The sequence below is a fragment of the Myripristis murdjan genome, chromosome 19 (assembly GCF_902150065.1).
Source record: "Myripristis murdjan chromosome 19, fMyrMur1.1, whole genome shotgun sequence".
In the NCBI taxonomy this organism is placed as follows: Eukaryota; Metazoa; Chordata; class Actinopteri; order Holocentriformes; family Holocentridae; genus Myripristis; species Myripristis murdjan.
The window spans coordinates 19020031-19037356 of record NC_043998.1 but is presented as its reverse complement, the minus strand read 5'-3'; the positions used below and the strand labels follow the sequence as shown (position 1 = coordinate 19037356).

Below are 17326 nucleotides of genomic sequence, written 5' to 3'. Positions count from 1 at the left end.
TTCTCCATAGTATGCTATATTATATTATAATATATGGTATTATTTTATGTTTTTACCAAGGAAGTCATTCATTCATTTACATTGCAGGGCCTGGTGTTGTTGTTTTGTGCATCAGTCGATAACCCCCAATCCGCACTGACCAATCACATGAAAGTAGGTTACGCTCGCGCTTGCGCAGATGCAGCAGAGTAATTTGTTGATATCCTGCTTGGTAGTATTCATTTTTAGACTGGTATTTCAAGCCAAGTACAGCCCCAAATCTGGGGTTTTATTCGTATTAGGCAGCCCAGTTGACTAGGACGTCATCTATATGAAGGGCTAATGGAGGACACAAGGGATTTGGTGAGTTGAATTGTGAGATTTTAGGGCCGAGAGGCTCCGCGTACGGAGGATTTGCTTAGGCTAGCGCTCCTCCTTTGTTGTTATCTGTTTATAGTGGCTAGCCAGTGGTCCAGCAGGTAACGCTAGCTAAAAACTGAAAAGCTCGCTAAAATCCACAGGCGCTGAAATGCAGCATTGCCATGGTTATTTTTTCCATGTGTGCATACATGCTCCCTTGCACGCTATTTGAAAGCGTGTGCTTTGTTTCTGTGAAACTGGAAAAACAGGTTTCCGCTTGCTAGTTATGCTAACGCTAGCTAGCACTTGGAGCTAATTCTCAGATAAGGCCGCCAGTGTCTTGCATTTAATTAGCTTGCTGTTGTACCTTGTGAATGGTGAGTTTCGGATAGTAACTTATAAATAGCTGATGCACTGTTTCAGTTTAGATTTTAGTCTATTTGGTCACAAAATAATGAACGGTGAATAGCCAGTGAGGATGTTCCCTTTAATGGCAAAGTAGCGTTAGACAAGTCACCTGTGATGTGATGAGGAAGTGAGCTACATTAATAACAACAGTCATGACTGCAGCAGGGCTCCGGGTCCAGTAGATCCTATGAGCAATGCACACCTCATTCTCTGCTTCTTAATCGCATTATTTATTCAGCCTGGACTGCTCTTGCTCTTTGCTTTACCTGTCCACGTTACTCAGAAAGCTAACCTCAGATTGTGATGCATGACATTTTCAGGCATTGCTGTGCTATCAGTTTTGGAAGAAGCTGATACAATGTAACAATAAGCAGATTAAACGTATCCCATGCATTGACACCTGCTGCCCGTGCTTGTGATTTTGGGTTTTCATGAAGGCTGAACGCACCCCGCGGTCAGAGCGCAAGCGGAGAGACTCTTTCGGGATGTTTGATGGCTATGACAGCTGCAGCGAGGAGTCCACCAGCAGCTCCAGCTCAGAGGACAGTGAGGATGAAGTGGTGCCCTCCATCCCTGCCAGCCTGCCCATCATCAAGAACAATGGACAAGTCTATACCTACCCTGACGGCAAGGCTGGAATGGGTCAGTGCATGTTTGTCATAGTTTTGCAGTGTGCACCGTGGTATGGATTCATGTTGTGGATGATTCATCAGTAGCTTCACCCGCATGTACTACGAGCTTGATGGATTTTTTTTAGCAGATCTTCTGATGTGTTTTGTGATCCCTGATTCACAGCCACCTGTGAGATGTGTGGGATGGTTGGAGTACGAGATGCTTTTTACTCCAAAACCAAGCGCTTCTGCAGTGTGTCCTGTTCCAGGAGTTATTCCTCGAATTCCAAAAAAGCTAGCATCTTGGCACGCCTCCAGGTAAATGCTTACATGTTTGTGACAGTGGGAGACGCTGCAAGTATTGGAATGTTCTCCTATTTTGGAGTAAGCGATCCATAGGAGTAGAAGCACGATATTATCCCAAGAGATGAAAGTGATGATATCTTTATTATGCACATATATTGACACCTGCTGTCTTTTTTAAAGGGTAAACCACCAACAAAAAAGGCAAAAGTCTTACAGAAACAGCCCCTCATGGCAAAGTTGGCAGCTTACGCCCAGTACCAAGCAAGTCAACAGAACCAGGCCAAATCAAAAGCTGGTAGGTCATGATAGAACAATGATCATAGCTGTGTTGTTGTGTTACAATGTTTGTGCTAGGATGTTATTTAAATGTAAGTAAAATATCTATCTCATGTAACACTGTTTATTTCTCTCAGTGGTCCCGGTGGAAAGCTTTGACTGGGGCCGATACATCTGTAGCAATAACACAGTCGGGGCTCCTGTCAGCTGTTTCAAGCATGTGAGTGCAAACTGAGGGCTGATGCATTGATAGATGTTGACCACTGATCGCTTGATTGACTGATTGCTTGATTGTGGGTGCCCCTGTCCTCCAGGTCCCCATGGGTACATGCTGGGGGGACATAGAGGAAGGAATGAGGGTTGAAGTCCTCAATTCTGATACCAACCTGTCCACTAAGGTGTACTGGATAGCAGGAATCATCAAACTAGCAGGTACGACTAGCTCTACAGTTGCAAGTGTTAAAAGAAAAATCATTCTGTACGTAACCGGCCAAACATTGACAATGTCAAATATGAATATTTCCAGTTCTTACAAGAGTTTGAATGCGTAAATGTTTTTTTTTTTTTTTAGCAATGTTAAAACATCCCTGGTAAACTTCAGGTTTTGCTGGTCGTCCCTCAGAATCAAAAAACAAGGGCTTTTTTTGACTCAAAATTTTGCACCAATGTTTAACAGTCTTAAAAGGAAAAAATCCATCGACTAGGAGAAAGAGAGATAATTCCCCCACCAGCAGTCGCCTCAGTAGCCCAGAAGGCAGTGTTGCCACAGTTTGCGTCACTGTACATCTGTTGTAGTTAGCCTGTGAAATACAACGCCTTCTTCAGTTGCCTTTTTTTTTATATATTTGAACAACCAGGCATGGTACTGTTGTTTCCCTACTCTCCTCTTTTCTCTCTATCACTCTCTCCACCTACATATATACAGCGCAGAGAAAACCTCTCCGGGGACTATTGAAAGGCATTGTGGCAAACATAGGAAATTGCTAACAGAGGCAGATCTAAATGAGGCGGGCTGAGGAAATTGACTACACCAGTACATACATTACAGCGTTTAATCCTAAAATTCTGCATTAAACATTACAAACTGGGGGATGCATGTAACCGTATCCGAGGCTGGAGTTTCCCTGATGTCAGACTTTTACCATATTTTGTATGAATTCCACAGTCAATTTCATCTCAGTTCCTTTCAGTTAATTGTTTTCTATAAAAGGCATGTTTGAATAGCTTCTGGTTGTGTTGTGTATTGTTCTCCAGGGTTCAAGGCTCTCCTGCGGTATGAGGGCTTTGACAACGACTCCAGCAAAGACTTCTGGTGTAATCTCTGTGTCCCTGAAGTGCACCCAGTGGGATGGTGCGCTTCTAGCGGCAAGCCCCTCGTACCTCCAAAAAGTGAGTTTGATCCGAGCCCACTTGTCTTTCACAGTCGGTATTCACCAACAAATGAGCCGTTGGGTTTTTTTTTTTTTTTGCATCTTTGTATGGTTAGTGCTAATTATTGCTGTTGTTTTTATAATCTCCCTCACAGCCATACAGCATAAGTACTCTAACTGGAAAGCCTTTCTTGTGAAGCGTCTCACTGGAGTCAAAACTTTGCCACCTGACTTTGCTGCCAAGGTGAGACACAAAAACCTGCAGGGGTACCTGTTGGCGTTTCACAGAGATGCCATAGACCACCAGAGTAAAAAGTATTCAGTCAAATAAACTGCATCATATACATCATCTTGAGTAGACAACATGTATTTGATCAGATATTATTGTGAACAAACCAAAGTACAGTGATCAAACTAGTAACTAGTAAAATCCATGTGTCCTTGTCCCATTTAGGTACACGAGAACATGCAGTTCCCCTTTAAGAAGCTGATGCGGGTGGAGGTGGTGGACAAGAACCACCTGTGCCGGACACGGGTGGCCCTGGTAGAGCAGGTGATCGGCGGCCGGCTGAGGCTGGTGTATGAGGAGAGCCAGGACGGCTCCGATGACTTCTGGTGCCACATGTTCAGCCCCCTCATCCACAACATCGGCTGGTCGCGCAGCATCGGGCACCGCTTCAAGCGATCTGGTGGGTTTGGAACAAGAAAAACTGGTTATGTTTTACTTGAAGTGGGAAAGGCGTCATTACCAAATTAAAATCACATTGTGCGTGTAGGATAATTTTTTTTTTTTAATCACAGCAGGACATAATGAGCACTGAGCAAAACTTTGAGGGTGTCGGGTACTTGATGGGAAACTGTAGTTAATAATATAAAACTGAATGTCATTTTCTTATGTTGGATTTTTTGTTAATTTTAAAGTATAAGTGTGAGATTTTGAAATAAGCGTATCACCAACTCTGGTATCCAAAAAATCACTAAGTACAAAGAGTTTAAAAAACTGAAAACATGTTGTTATGTTATTATTGTTGTATATGAACATTATGTCTGACAATTATATTATAAGAAATAATACCTCACAATACCCTTCAAAAAAAACTCATAGGCATATAATTGCATGCCATAAACTGTGGAAGCATTTGAGTGGCATCACAGTTTTTAATCATTGCAATTATTTTGAATGTAAAATGATCTAATGAATATGGGATTTACTCTCCAGACAGTCATTTTAAATTGGAAGAGATTTTTAAACCTCCTAGATGAATGGGGGGGAAAACAGCAGCATGTGCCCTGCTAATTCAGAAGACAGATTAACATTTTATTCATTTAAGAAGTTAAAGTTAATGAAATAATCATGGCACAGAAGGCATTGGTCGTGGTAATTTGGATGTGATTTGCATCATTTAATTAAATACTTAGAAATGAAAACGAATCCATTCCCTTAGCGAGACAATTGATGCGTTTCTTTCCTCATTTTGTCAGAAGCAGTTGATGTTCCCAGAAGCCCAACCAATCCTCAGCTGCCACTGTCTGTACATCTAACTTTATAGTCTTTATGTTAAACTGGTGCTTATGGAACTCTTACTGTTGAGGCTGTATTGCTCAAACACCTTCATCTCGGGCACGATAAGCAATTCTTATAATAATTTATTGTTTTACAGATATCACAAAGAAAATCGAGGGTCAAAGTGATGCACCTGCACAATTGTTCCAGAAGGTGATGAAAAATAAACCTTTTCTCTTTTTTTTTACTGTTCAAAATGACTTTTTTGCATAGTTCATGACAGTAGTTTTCACATTTCATTTTTCTTTATAGTGTATGATTACTGTTGAACTGGTGTTCTTGGGGTTATTGCAGTAGGTCCTTGGAAAAATCAAAACTAGCCCCAATGTCATATTAATTAACATTGAATAATCAAATTACATAGCTCTGCTTGGTAATATGAGGTACAATTTTCAAGTAATCCAAACATTGTTTCATTGATTTTGTCCAGTCCTAGCATGATGTCACTGGTATAAATAAATCACAAAATAATATACATTATCACTGGCTTTCTCTATACCATTGCTTTTCAAATTTAGATGGATTATGGTGAATGTGTTTCTGTGGTCAGATGAACTACCCACTCTCTTTTGTAGGTGTCACAAAACAGTATTTAAAGCAGATGAGTTATGTTTTTATGCTTGTGTGTCAGGTGAGAGACGTGGACCAGAGTGGGGATTGGTTCAAGGACGGAATGAAGCTTGAGGCCATCGACCCCCTCAACCTCTCAGCTATATGTGTAGCCACTGTAAGAAAGGTGAGCCAGCTCCACCTCCTCGCATCAGGCCGGGAGACTGACCCACAAACAAATACAAGTGGCTGTTTTACTGTCGTCAGTCACGCTGTGTCTGGCACCTCCGGACTAATCTGTGGCGCTGTGCAGGTCTTGGCAGACGGGTACCTCATGATCGGGATTGACGGTTCGGAGGCAGTGGACGGATCAGACTGGTTCTGCTACCACGGCACCTCTCCCTCCATCTTCCCTGTCGGCTTCTGTGAAATCAACAGTATCGAACTGACGCCCCCTAGAGGTGCACTCACATCCCCACTTCTCTCTTCACCATAACTTACCAGCATTTAATTAATCTTTCACAAATCTAAACGGACACTCGCTCACACTGACAGAACCACAGAGCCTCTGTGTCTTGTCCTGGTCTCACCATTGACTCTGTTCCCCAGGGTACACTAAACTGCCATTTAAATGGTTTGACTACCTCAGAGAAACGGGTTCAATAGCTGCTCCTGTCAGGCTCTTTAACAAGGTAGGCCCTGTTAATGGTTTCTACACCTTTTGTTCCTTCTTTTTTTAAGATTGCATCTCTGTGGCTTCTAATATGCTCTGCTTTTGCAGCCAATTTTAGCATCCTACTTCCCATTTTGATACCGCATTTTCTTTTGTTTTGAATTCTGCATGTGTGGTGTTGGAGATATGAAGACACCGTAGCCTCAACACTGAAGTACCCCTAGCAATAGACCTTTTTCAGAGCAGTCATTTTGACATGGATAGCAAGTAAACACAGGTGTTACTAATATCAGTAATGACATTAATTAAGGTTTTGTTCCATTCAGATCTAAAAGAGCCAGGGATCATGCTGGCTCACTGGAAAGACTCTGCTAAACTTAAATGGAACAGAACCTTAATTAATGTCATTAGTAACACCTGCCATTTCATATGAAAACAGCTGCTGTGAAAAAGACTGTTAGACCTAAATGGAGTGAAACTTGAATTAATATCATTGGTATCACCTGTGTTTACCTGTTATTCACGTAAAAGTGGCTGCTGAGAGCAAGGTCTGTCTGGATAAAACAAAACCCTCCAGCCAGCAAATGATTGTACATGAATTGTATTAGATACAGCACATGCTGTTAACCTGCATACTGTTATTGTGGAAAGAAAGAGAGTGCTTCTGCTAAGGGGACTAGGATTTTAAAATCTCAAATGTAGATGCTTGCAATTGGTATACAGTGTATTATAATGATGACAATATGATACCCAAAATCACAAAATAATACTTTCTCTATAAAATGTTTACATTAAAAATTGATTTCTATAACAAGAGCCAGTGGCATAGAGATTATGTTAACTGTTTTGATTATAAATAACTGCTTCTAGCAGGTCACCAAACACTCTCACCCTGCGTTCCAAATCGCATACTTATTTTTACTTTTAGTATGTACTGCAGCTGCCCTTACAAAGTATGTAGTTTAGTATGTATTGGGACATACCAATTATTTTTTTCCCTACTAAATAGTATGGTAGCATGAGTATTGGAACGCAGGGTCAGTCTATATGTATGGAAGTTACTTCTGGAGAGGATGCACTCCATGAGCGGTGGCTTCACAGTTGCGCCCTCTGTCAACAATCTGTTGTTACTACACGTAAAAAGTACATATGTTTATGTTTTGTAATAAATAAAGACTCTTGACTGCATAACAAAAGTGTTGTGCAGTGTCTATACGATGGCTATAATGCAGTACTAATGCAATAGCTCATAACTGCTATTTATGTGTTGACTGACAAACTTTTCAACAAGTATGATTAGGTAGAGGATGAAGGTTTTATTCTTATTTAATAACTGAATGATTGAAAATAGAGACGTCTTTCTGCTGCTATTTATTGGCATTTTCTTGATGAGCCACTGCAGATAAAGTGACATTCTCCCTCAATGTTTTTTTTTTTTGTTTGTTTGTTTGTTTGTTTTGTTTTGTTTTGTTTTTTTCTTTATTCAGTCTACACTAGCTGTTGGTGTGGAGGACCACTGCACCACTGCACATTGCAAAAAAAATAACACCCTTATCTTTAACTTAATGTACCATGATTCATTTTGAACATCAAACTCATCTGTTTAAGTTTTCTGATTTTGAACTTCAAATCATTGATTGTCTTGACTGTGAGAAGTTTCAGTGTTTACTCAACTCCATCTTGGAAGTTATTGGAAGTGGTAGAGTGGAGTTTTCCCAGCATGCTTTTGGGCACCAGACATTACCTTAGTCCAGTTCATTGTTGTTTGGCTCATGTTCCCTATTTAGTTCTTGTTATTAAGTTTAAGGGTGGTTTTACATTATTTGCGTGTACACAATGACTCATATTGTCTATTCTTTTGGTCTACATCCATCTGCAGTGCATTTGGCTGTACAATATCTGGTTTAATGCTGCTTCAAAGTGTAAGACTGAATATTGAAGATAGTCAAAGCAATGTTATTCTTCACACTCAAACCCAGATTCTGAAAATATGCTATGAATCATTAACTTTTAGAAAAATGTTGGAAGGATACTTTTTTCATCAGAAAGCCGTTATTCGTGACTTGCCGAATATGATTTGGGATTCGGGTGCATCCCGACAAAGCATAAACCTTTTCTCATGACTGATGTGAAATCTTCCGTTCTTTTACAGCAAAGAGTGAACTTGAGTTATCAAATAATCATTAGTTACTTCACTTTTACAACTTGGACTATTGCATTGGAAAAATTGAATCCTGGCAGTTGTATCAACATTTTAAACTTTAGTTTGTAAGTTGAATCAAATTCTATCCTTAAGTGGGTTTTACTCATGATCTTAAGACAGGAGGGAAACTTAAGTTTTTTATTTGAACTGCTTTTAAATGTTTTGCTATGCACTTTTAGCCAGGCACATTATTTACAAGAAGCCCAGATCCTTACCCTGACCTGTAAGGATCTCAGTCTGTCAGCAGCTCTTAGTCCAAAATGGAAAGCGGCTCCCCATGTGCCTGATTGGTTCTAACAAACTGACCTTTCTCTGGTCTCTTTCTCTGTTTCTCCTGTCTCTCCATCTCCTTTTCGCCTCCAGGATGTTCCCAATCACGGCTTCCGGCAGGGCATGAAACTGGAGGCCGTCGACCTGATGGAGCCCCGGCTGGTATGCGTTGCCACGGTGACGAGGATCGTCCACCGGCTGCTGAGGATCCACTTTGACGGCTGGGAGGACGAGTACGACCAGTGGGTGGACTGCGAGTCGCCTGACCTCTACCCCGTGGGCTGGTGTCAGCTGACGGGCTACCAGCTCCAACCCCCTGCCACACAGAGTGAGAGCACACACACACACACAATTAAATTCAGTTTTCTTTGAAGTCCCAATTCTTATCTTCATTTTCATTTGGTGATTTACACTGTCTACATCTGTTAGCTGAATATATTTGACAAGGCAAATAGTTGTTATACAATGCAAAGATGCTTATGCACAGTATTTGCAGTGCAGACCTGTTAATGTGAATTTTCCCTAATTTTTCCTTCCTTTCTTCACATATAAACTTACACTTTTTTTTTCATTTGTACATACAGTTAGGTCCATAAGTATTTGGACAATGACGCAATATTTATAATTTTGCCCTTGCACACTACCACAGTGGGTTTGAAATGGAGTAATCAAGACGTGACTGAAGTTCAGACTTTCAGCTTTAATTTAAGGAGTTTAACAAAAATACGGCATTAACCTTTTAGGAATTACAGCCAGTTTTATACATTGTCACCCCATTTTCAGAGGCTCAAAAGTAATTGGACAAACTATACATAACATCCATCATTATAATTATAAGGACTGCCTGAAGTCTGGAGCCCATGGACAACATCACCAAATTCTGAGTTTCCCCCTTTGAGATGCTCTGAAGCCTTTACTGCAGCTCCTTCAGCTGCTGCTTGTTTGTGGGTCAGTTTGGTCTTCAGCAGGTGAAAAGCATGTTCAGTTGGGTTGAGGTCTGGGAACTGACTTGGCCATTGAAGAATATTCCACTTCTTTGTTTTCAGTACGTATTGGGTTGCTTTCACAGTATGTTTTGGGTCATTGTCCATCTGCACTGTGAAGCGCCGTCCTGTCATTTCTGAGGCATTTGGCTGAATCTCAGCAGATATTATAGCCCCATAAACATCAGAATTCATCCTGCTGCTTCCATCAGCAGTCACATCAATAAACACCAGTGGCCCAGCTCCACTGGCAGCCATACATGCCCATGCCATAACACTGCCTCCTCCATGCTGGACAGATGATGTGCTCTACTTTGGGTCATGAGCTGCTCCTTTCATTCTCCAGATATTTCTCTTCCCATCATTCTGGTCATACTGGTACAAGTTCATCTACATTTCATCTGTCCAAAGAACCTGTCCCAGAATCAGGCAGGCTTTTTTAGAAGTTTTTTGCAAAGTCTAATCTGACCCTCCTGTTCTTGAGTGACACCAGTGGTCTGCACCTCGCTGTACACGCTCTGTATTTATTTTCTCACAAACGTCTCTTGACTGTAGATTTGGACAATGATTTACCTTCTTCCTCGAGAATGTTTTTGACTTCAAGTGTCCAATTACTTCTGAGCCTCTGAAAATGGGGTGACAATGTATAAAAGTGGCTGTAATTCCTAAAAGGTTAATGCCATATTTTTGGTCAACCCCTTAAATTAAAGCTGAAATTCTGAACTTCAGTCACATCTTGATTACTCCATTTCAAAATCACTGTGGTGGCGTACAAGGGAAAAATTATGAATATTATGTCACTGTACAAATACTTATGGACCTAACTGTACACCATACCTTTGGTTATTTTTTTTTGCAATTTATCACTCAAGTCACACTGTATTCATAATCATGTTTTGTCATACTTTAATATTTTCTTGTTTTCCATATGTTCAGCTACTGTTATTTTCCAATACTGTATCTGTATTTATGTTCTGGTTTGCTTTGCTTTATCCTACCCCTGCTTGGCGTTGCAATGAAGTTTCATTTTGTGGTTTTCCAGACCTCTAATGGCTTATGGTTTCATCCCAGGTAACAGAGAGATGCCACCATCTGTGCCCAAGCAGAAGAAGAAGGCCCAGCAGTACAAAGGCCAAAAGAAAAGTGAGTAACATCTCCTGTAATTATAGTCTGTCTCTCTCTTATCCATCCCTTCTTTCACCGTCTCTTTTTCTTATCCTCTTAATGGCACCGGTTACCCTTGATCATGATATGTTCGGTGTGTGCGGAAGATTTTCACTGTCACTTTGCGGGATGTTGTGAAACAGACATAGCAGTTTGTGTTTTGCCCTTTTGGGTGGGAGAGTTAACGCCCGGCCTGCACACCTGTAGCAACACAAGGAGTTTGTGGTGTTTTCAGACAAGCATTTGGATGCAGAAGGCCTGGTCTTGCACATCAATTTAAGGCTCGAGGTTTCGGAGCACTTAAGTGGATGCTAAATCGGCGCAGTCTCCGCAGAGCATCTTCAAAACAGTTTGATACAGTTACAACAGCTTTGCTCTTGTTAGCTAACAGTGCATTTGCTTACCTGGGTCCGGCGGTCTGAGTACAGCTTACCAGGGGCTTATTCAGATGGGCATATCAAGTGAGAACGTTGTGAGGCCAATGCTAAATTAAAAAATTTCACCCTAAGCTCTAACTTTTGTTTAACTTTTCTTCCTAATATACAATCTAAACTTTCACCAAGTAACAGAACAACTGAACTGATCCCCTGTATGTAATAAGCCCCTGGTAGCTTACCTCGAGTCTGGCTTGGTGTTTAGAGAGGAAGATTCCGGTTGGTCGACGGCCCTTCAGTCAGGCAGGCAGGAGGAGGAGCTTCTCGGGGGACGAAGAGCAGAGTCCGCCCCCTTACCCTGCCCAGGGGCCCGCTCGGCCCCGGCCCCGAACCCACCTCCACCAAGCCCACAAACCAGGTAACGGCACACTACTGATAAATCAGCACGGTACTGAACCCTCAGGAGGCTAGAGGGCGCTACCAAGGAGCTGTCTGTCACTCCCCGGTCGCAGGGCCTCACAGAGGAGCCGGCTGGATGCTGCTGCTGATGCTGATGCTGCATGTTCAACTGTTCAATCAACCTGGTTTTGTGTATACCTGCATTCTGACTCATGTTCTCCTGTCACGTTCATTGTTATCACCAAGGTTGTTTCCCATGTTAAAGGACTATACCAGTGATTTTGAATGTTTGGCCCATTTACTACACTTTCCCCACATTTTACATGGCAACAAACCATTTTGCAAATCGTGCGAGGGTACTAAAGATTTCACAGCGCATAATCAAAATCCCTTCATTCTCAAATTTGACATTTTGGTTGAAATACCCACCTTTATAATATTTCTGTGGCTAACAAAGTTGTCCACATTCATAAACCACAGAACTGATAATTCAAACATTTCAAGTCATCAAAACACAACAATTAAAACTAATGTGGAGCACTTTATCACAGTGATGGAATACTGGTGTGAAGAAAGTTTGATGTCTTTGAAAGTTCATTTTTATATCCTATTGGAATTAATAGAAACCAGTGGCTATATGAAAGGGAGGTAAAATGATATTTGAGTCCTAAAATATGACTGCTTGCTTTGGAAAAAGTCAGTACATTACAAACTGTACACAAAGAGTACATACATTTTGTAGATTTTAGGCTAAGCATGCAAAATTGCTGGCATGGTCCTTTAATGTAGGTCTGGAATATACTGCACTCTTCATTTATTTTACAAGAATTGTGATTTTTCTCATTATTAGTGCCACTGTTTGATCATACTATTACTGCCCTTCTTTGACAGTCCAAAGGCATGTTGTCGTTTTCCATTTGAAAATCTCCTCAAATCAACAAGTAGCTAACTTGATGCTTGTCATGCATGTGGATAGTAGTCAGCTGGAATCAAGGTTACCAAGGCTCCCCCCCGCATGACCGTACCTCGCTCATCTCTGTCGCCATTCTTTCTCTCTCTTATCTGCCTCTGTCCCTTTCGCTAGAGTCTCTGCTGCGACTGAAGGAGGAGACTTCAGAGGTGGACGAGTTCACCTTCTCGCAGGGCGTCTCCGACCAGGAGAGCAACGGCTCGGGCAGCTACTACATCAAACAGGAGCCCTGAGGTCGCCGGGTCGGACGGGAGCAGGACGAGCCAGGACAGGACGCACACCTCTGGGAATGCAGCAAACTCACCTGCAGTCAGAGACCGACGTCACAGCCCTGCCGTCCAATCAGAGCAAGAGACGGCGAAGGGGTGCTCGTGTTTTGTCTGCGAAAATCCTGGAGGAGATCCGCGTGAATTTTTTTTCAAATGTTGTAGCTGTGTGCTAATACTTGATCACTCTCAAAACCTGCTCAGATCAAAGCACCTGGGGTCTCGGTGGGTTACTGATGTCTGGGCATTTTCTTTCGTACCACCGTCGAGTGATTCCGAATCGTCTGTCTCCGCTGTCCCATCTGAAAAATCTACCCAGACGAGAGACATTTGAACTCTGGATGAATCCACACACACACACACACACACACACACACACACACACAAAACCCCTCTTTCTCCAGGGGTGGAGTCCTGCAAGACGGCGTCAGTCTGTCCTGCCTCTGCCAACACTCTGGGCCACGCACAGAGACCTGTAGAAACTGTGAGAAACTTTTATTGAGCCAGGTCTTTAGGTTGTTTTTTTTTTTTTTGTTGTTGTTGTTGATTTCATTTTCAGGTTATGAGAGTCAGCCACTGAAGGCAGCATTTCCATCGGCCTGCAAATAGAAGAGAGGCTGGCAGTGAGAAAAAATACTTGTGTATATTTTGATTTTTTTTTTTTTTTCCCCCTTTTGAACAGTTTTGCCAGGTGGACTTATGCTTTGTTTATAGTACTTGAAGTTTTGACTTTTTTTTGTCTTTAATTTTTAATGTTCTGTTTTGGAGTTGTTTTGTCTTAAACAATGATTTACTTATTTTGCTTACACATTTTTGGTGGCTGGATGGGAAACATACATGTGCGTTGTTGCATAAGAGTTATTATATTCATATAGTATGATGAGACCTATTCATATAGAACTACAGTATATAGATATTAGGGTCTGTGATTTGAAGAGAGTGAGCTTTGAATAGTACAAGTGCTGCTCAGCGTGATCGGTATTCCCAACAGATTGGCGAATGCTTTGTTTTTCCACAGCTGTGTTTCTCCATTTCACAAACATTGCAGAACCAGTTATTTATGATTTAACAATATCATTTAAACAAAAGGGAGTTTAGAAAAGCATCCAGGGCTTTATTGGCACCACACATAACCTCTTGAAACTTCCATAAAAGTGGGATGTATGATCCGTGTCACATTATGAGCTTAAACTGGAACAGGCTCATCATATTTCCTTTGAGTTCCATCCGGTAAGCTTTCCAGTTGTCCGCTAATGGATCAGATCACCTAAGATAAGCTTAATGACTCTCTGAGATTTTGGAGTAGCAGTGTCCGGCTGGTTCGATAGACCCACGTAGAGCTCTGGAGATCTGTCACGTTTACTTTGAGTGGCCTAAAAACTCTCCACTTGTCATTTCTCATGGAGGTTTCCGTGATATCTTTGCTAGAACAAAATGACGAAGCTGTGGAGATACAAAACTTCCAAAAATCACCTCCTTTTTGAATAAATGGTGAGTAAACTAATTAAGGTGTGACAATAACTGAGCAGCAGGGTATGTTATATAAATGAGAAACCTTACTGGTATGATAGGGCACACTCTGACATACTTTTTTTTAATTCCCATTGTCCAAACTTGCATACTTGTAACAGAGCACCTCTGTGTGTGCACAGGGTTTGACCGATACTGATACTTTTATGTTAAAGCTGCCCGAGGCAGGCATTCACTGTCTTTCAGTTTTCCATCTTCAGGCCAAAAATTACAACATTTCCCCCACAGTAGTATTCTTTTCAGGGTGGAAAAGCTTCTGAAACAGCACTGGGACCATCACGGGACACTAAAACTCACCACCGCAACCCAGACTAATTCACTTCTTCAAAGCAAATTTGAACAAGCAAAAGCAAAATCGGTAGAGTGTTGGGTTGTATAGTTCCCTGAGTGTGATATGAGTCCACAAGCTGATGAAATATCCTCATTAGTTGATCTGCTGGCCTGCTAATCCATAATACTTATCTCTCTCTCTAAATTCACTTCCAAAGCCGCTCCCAAACTAAAACTTTCAGTGCATAAACAAACATCAACACACTGGATAATGCCAATATAAAAAAACAAGCCCCGGTACACATTTTTTTTTCTTTTCATGTAATTACAATTTTAAGTATTTGTACTGTATTTGTAATTATAAGTACTATCAGGTTGTTTCTTCCTGGCGCAAGGATACTATGCAGATGTTTCCTGCAGACACTACCCACCAGATCTACTTTCCCATTCAAATAGGGAAATAACAAGAAAAGTGCTGTTTCATTTCCTTAAAAATGGGTGCTGTGGCTTCTTGTTTTTGTTTTTTTTTTCATATATATACTGGCAAAATCTACTTTGTTCATGCATGTTTGCTAAAAGTGTTATTTTGGGAGCCACACTATCAAAGCGACACACACATCCAGCATTGTGGATTCGCAGCCCACAGTGCAGAGCAGCTCTGTTGAAGTTCAGCTTTGCTTTATGAGTGACACCCCCACCTGACCTCCACCTGTTCCATGGTAGAGGAGATGTTGTAACGTGTTACTGCCTTTACATGAGGAGTGAATATCCAAAAGCAAAAAAGAAAGAAAGAAAATGAACAAGGAAATGAACAAACTGTTTGAGGGAAGCAGGCGTTACAGTGTTTTTTGTAGCTGTGGTCGGGGAGGACCTGCCTGGCTCCTGTCCCATACGTGATGAAAGGCCAGTGTGAGCCCCATGTGTTGGTCTAACCCTGCTGCACAGCACGGAGTGTTGTGGATGCATCACCTACACACTGCCCCAGGTTGCAGTACAGAGGTGAATCAGATTGGCCCGTTGATAGCGCCCCACACAAGCCCGCAGGGGTCCCCGAATCCGCTGCGAGCGCGTTGGACTGTGTACTGTATCCATGAAGGGTCCAAAGCCGAAGCTGGAACTCCTCCTCATTCAGCATGTCGTGGCGCCACACTTTGTTTTCCACGGCGGGAAGCAAAGACCGTGTACACTCGTCAGCAGGGAAATCTGACTCACAAAAGAGATCGGCTGAAAGAGCGGTTTGATCTCCACATGCTGAATGGAATGTGTCACGCACGGCATTGAGATGATATGCAAAAAAAAAAAAAAAAAAAAAAAAATTTATTTGGTTTTGTTTTTTGTTTTTCATCGCTTGTTCTCATGTCAGAGCCATATGTATGCAAGCTAGTCCAATATTCAGCTGAGCCACAGAATAACAGTTTGTCGTTGATGATGAAAACACAAACAATGCACTGCTTTTCCATTAGTCTCTGAAGGCAGCATTCACACAGACAATGGGATCTAAAAGTGGCATAAATACATAGCAGATTCTATATATAACCATGACTATGATGGTATGGAGCAACAAATCCTGATTAGTCAAATTCTTTCGACTCCGTGCTTTGGGCATGGAAATAACCAAGAATCCTTATCCTTTCATTCTTTTAGAGCTAGATTTTCGCAGCTATTTATCTACTACCTCCTGATGCTAGCCAAGTTTAGCAAATATAAGAGTGTGAAATAGGCTATGGCAGTGTGTAAGCATATGCAAATGCAAACAGTGACCTAAAATGATCCACTTGAAGACTAGACACCAAACATGGAAAAAAATTTATCACAGCACATGAGGTAGTCCTCTAATTTGAATGATATGCAATAATAGTTCCCGTATTATTTTGCTATGTTTAAAAAAAAAAAAAAAAACCCTCTAGCAACCTTATGTCAAAATCACTACATTAATATAATTTACATATGAAATAATTTAACAAAATTGTATTGTATAACTGTGATTTTTTTTTGTGAAAAAGGGTTCATACAGTATATAGGATACTTTGCATGGCTGTATGTCCAAATGCTATATTGAACAGATTTAAAGTGCTCAGTGATGGTTAAAAGACCCAGAATTTCTCTTTATACCAGTAAGGTTCACAATTCAATTCTCAGGAAGTGTTTGCTATTTTTTTTTTTTTTTTTTTCCTTTTTCTGTTTTTTAACTAGTCACTAGTCAAATCAAATTGCATTGGGTTGGAAAAGCTCAAAGAAGGCATCTTTACCATGCGCATCCATTCAACCGAGAAAAAGGTCTTATCTCACCATTTGTTGTACTTTTTCCATGTTTCGTTGCCTCTAATTCCCTTCAAAGTGTTTTATGTTCACACTATCACTTCGAGGTTTTGTTCAGTGGAGTTTGTGTCGCTTGCTTTTTGTAGCTTGTTTTCCTACTGTTATTTCCATTGGGATGTGAGATGAATATATTTTCTACCAGGTTTCCTTTGTAATTTGTCCAGCAGCTGGATTGGATATAAAACTTAACTTTAAAAAAAAAAAAGCGCTATGGTTCTAAGACCAAATGAGCAATAAAAAAAAAAAAAAAGATAAACAGTGTCTCACAATCAAATGAAGAGGAAGGTTTCAGGTTCAGGTTGGGGGTTTAATTCTCTCGTTGGGGTTGTTTCCCTCTGATATGGGAGGGCAGAACGAAGCATTAAGAAATTCAGTCACAATGTTAATTCACTTACCAAACTGCATAATACCTTAGTACAAAAAAAAAAAAAAAAAGAGACTGTTCTATTGACTAACTTTGCTGCTACCCTCTTCCAGATTAA

General features: G+C 41.1%; 1 protein-coding gene across 2 annotated transcripts; it reads left to right on the top strand.

Annotated features, from left to right (window-relative positions):
- Window positions 1–189: 189 nt before the first annotated feature.
- Window positions 190–17307, top strand: mbtd1 (mbt domain containing 1). 2 transcript variants are annotated; one of them, XM_030077548.1, is made up of 17 exons: window positions 190–342; window positions 1185–1389; window positions 1543–1676; window positions 1845–1959; window positions 2078–2160; window positions 2255–2372; window positions 3195–3329; window positions 3466–3554; window positions 3765–3999; window positions 4972–5027; window positions 5506–5610; window positions 5737–5884; window positions 6033–6115; window positions 8663–8897; window positions 10624–10695; window positions 11356–11508; window positions 12574–17307. In XM_030077548.1, the coding sequence occupies exons 1-17, from the start codon at window positions 322–324 to the stop codon at window positions 12690–12692; spliced, it is 2106 nt and encodes a 701-aa protein (XP_029933408.1). In that variant the 5' UTR covers window positions 190–321; the 3' UTR covers window positions 12693–17307. The 2 variants fall into 2 exon arrangements, with proteins under 2 accessions (XP_029933408.1, XP_029933409.1); XM_030077549.1 differs by lacking the exon at window positions 11356–11508.
- Window positions 17308–17326: the final 19 nt, after the last annotated feature.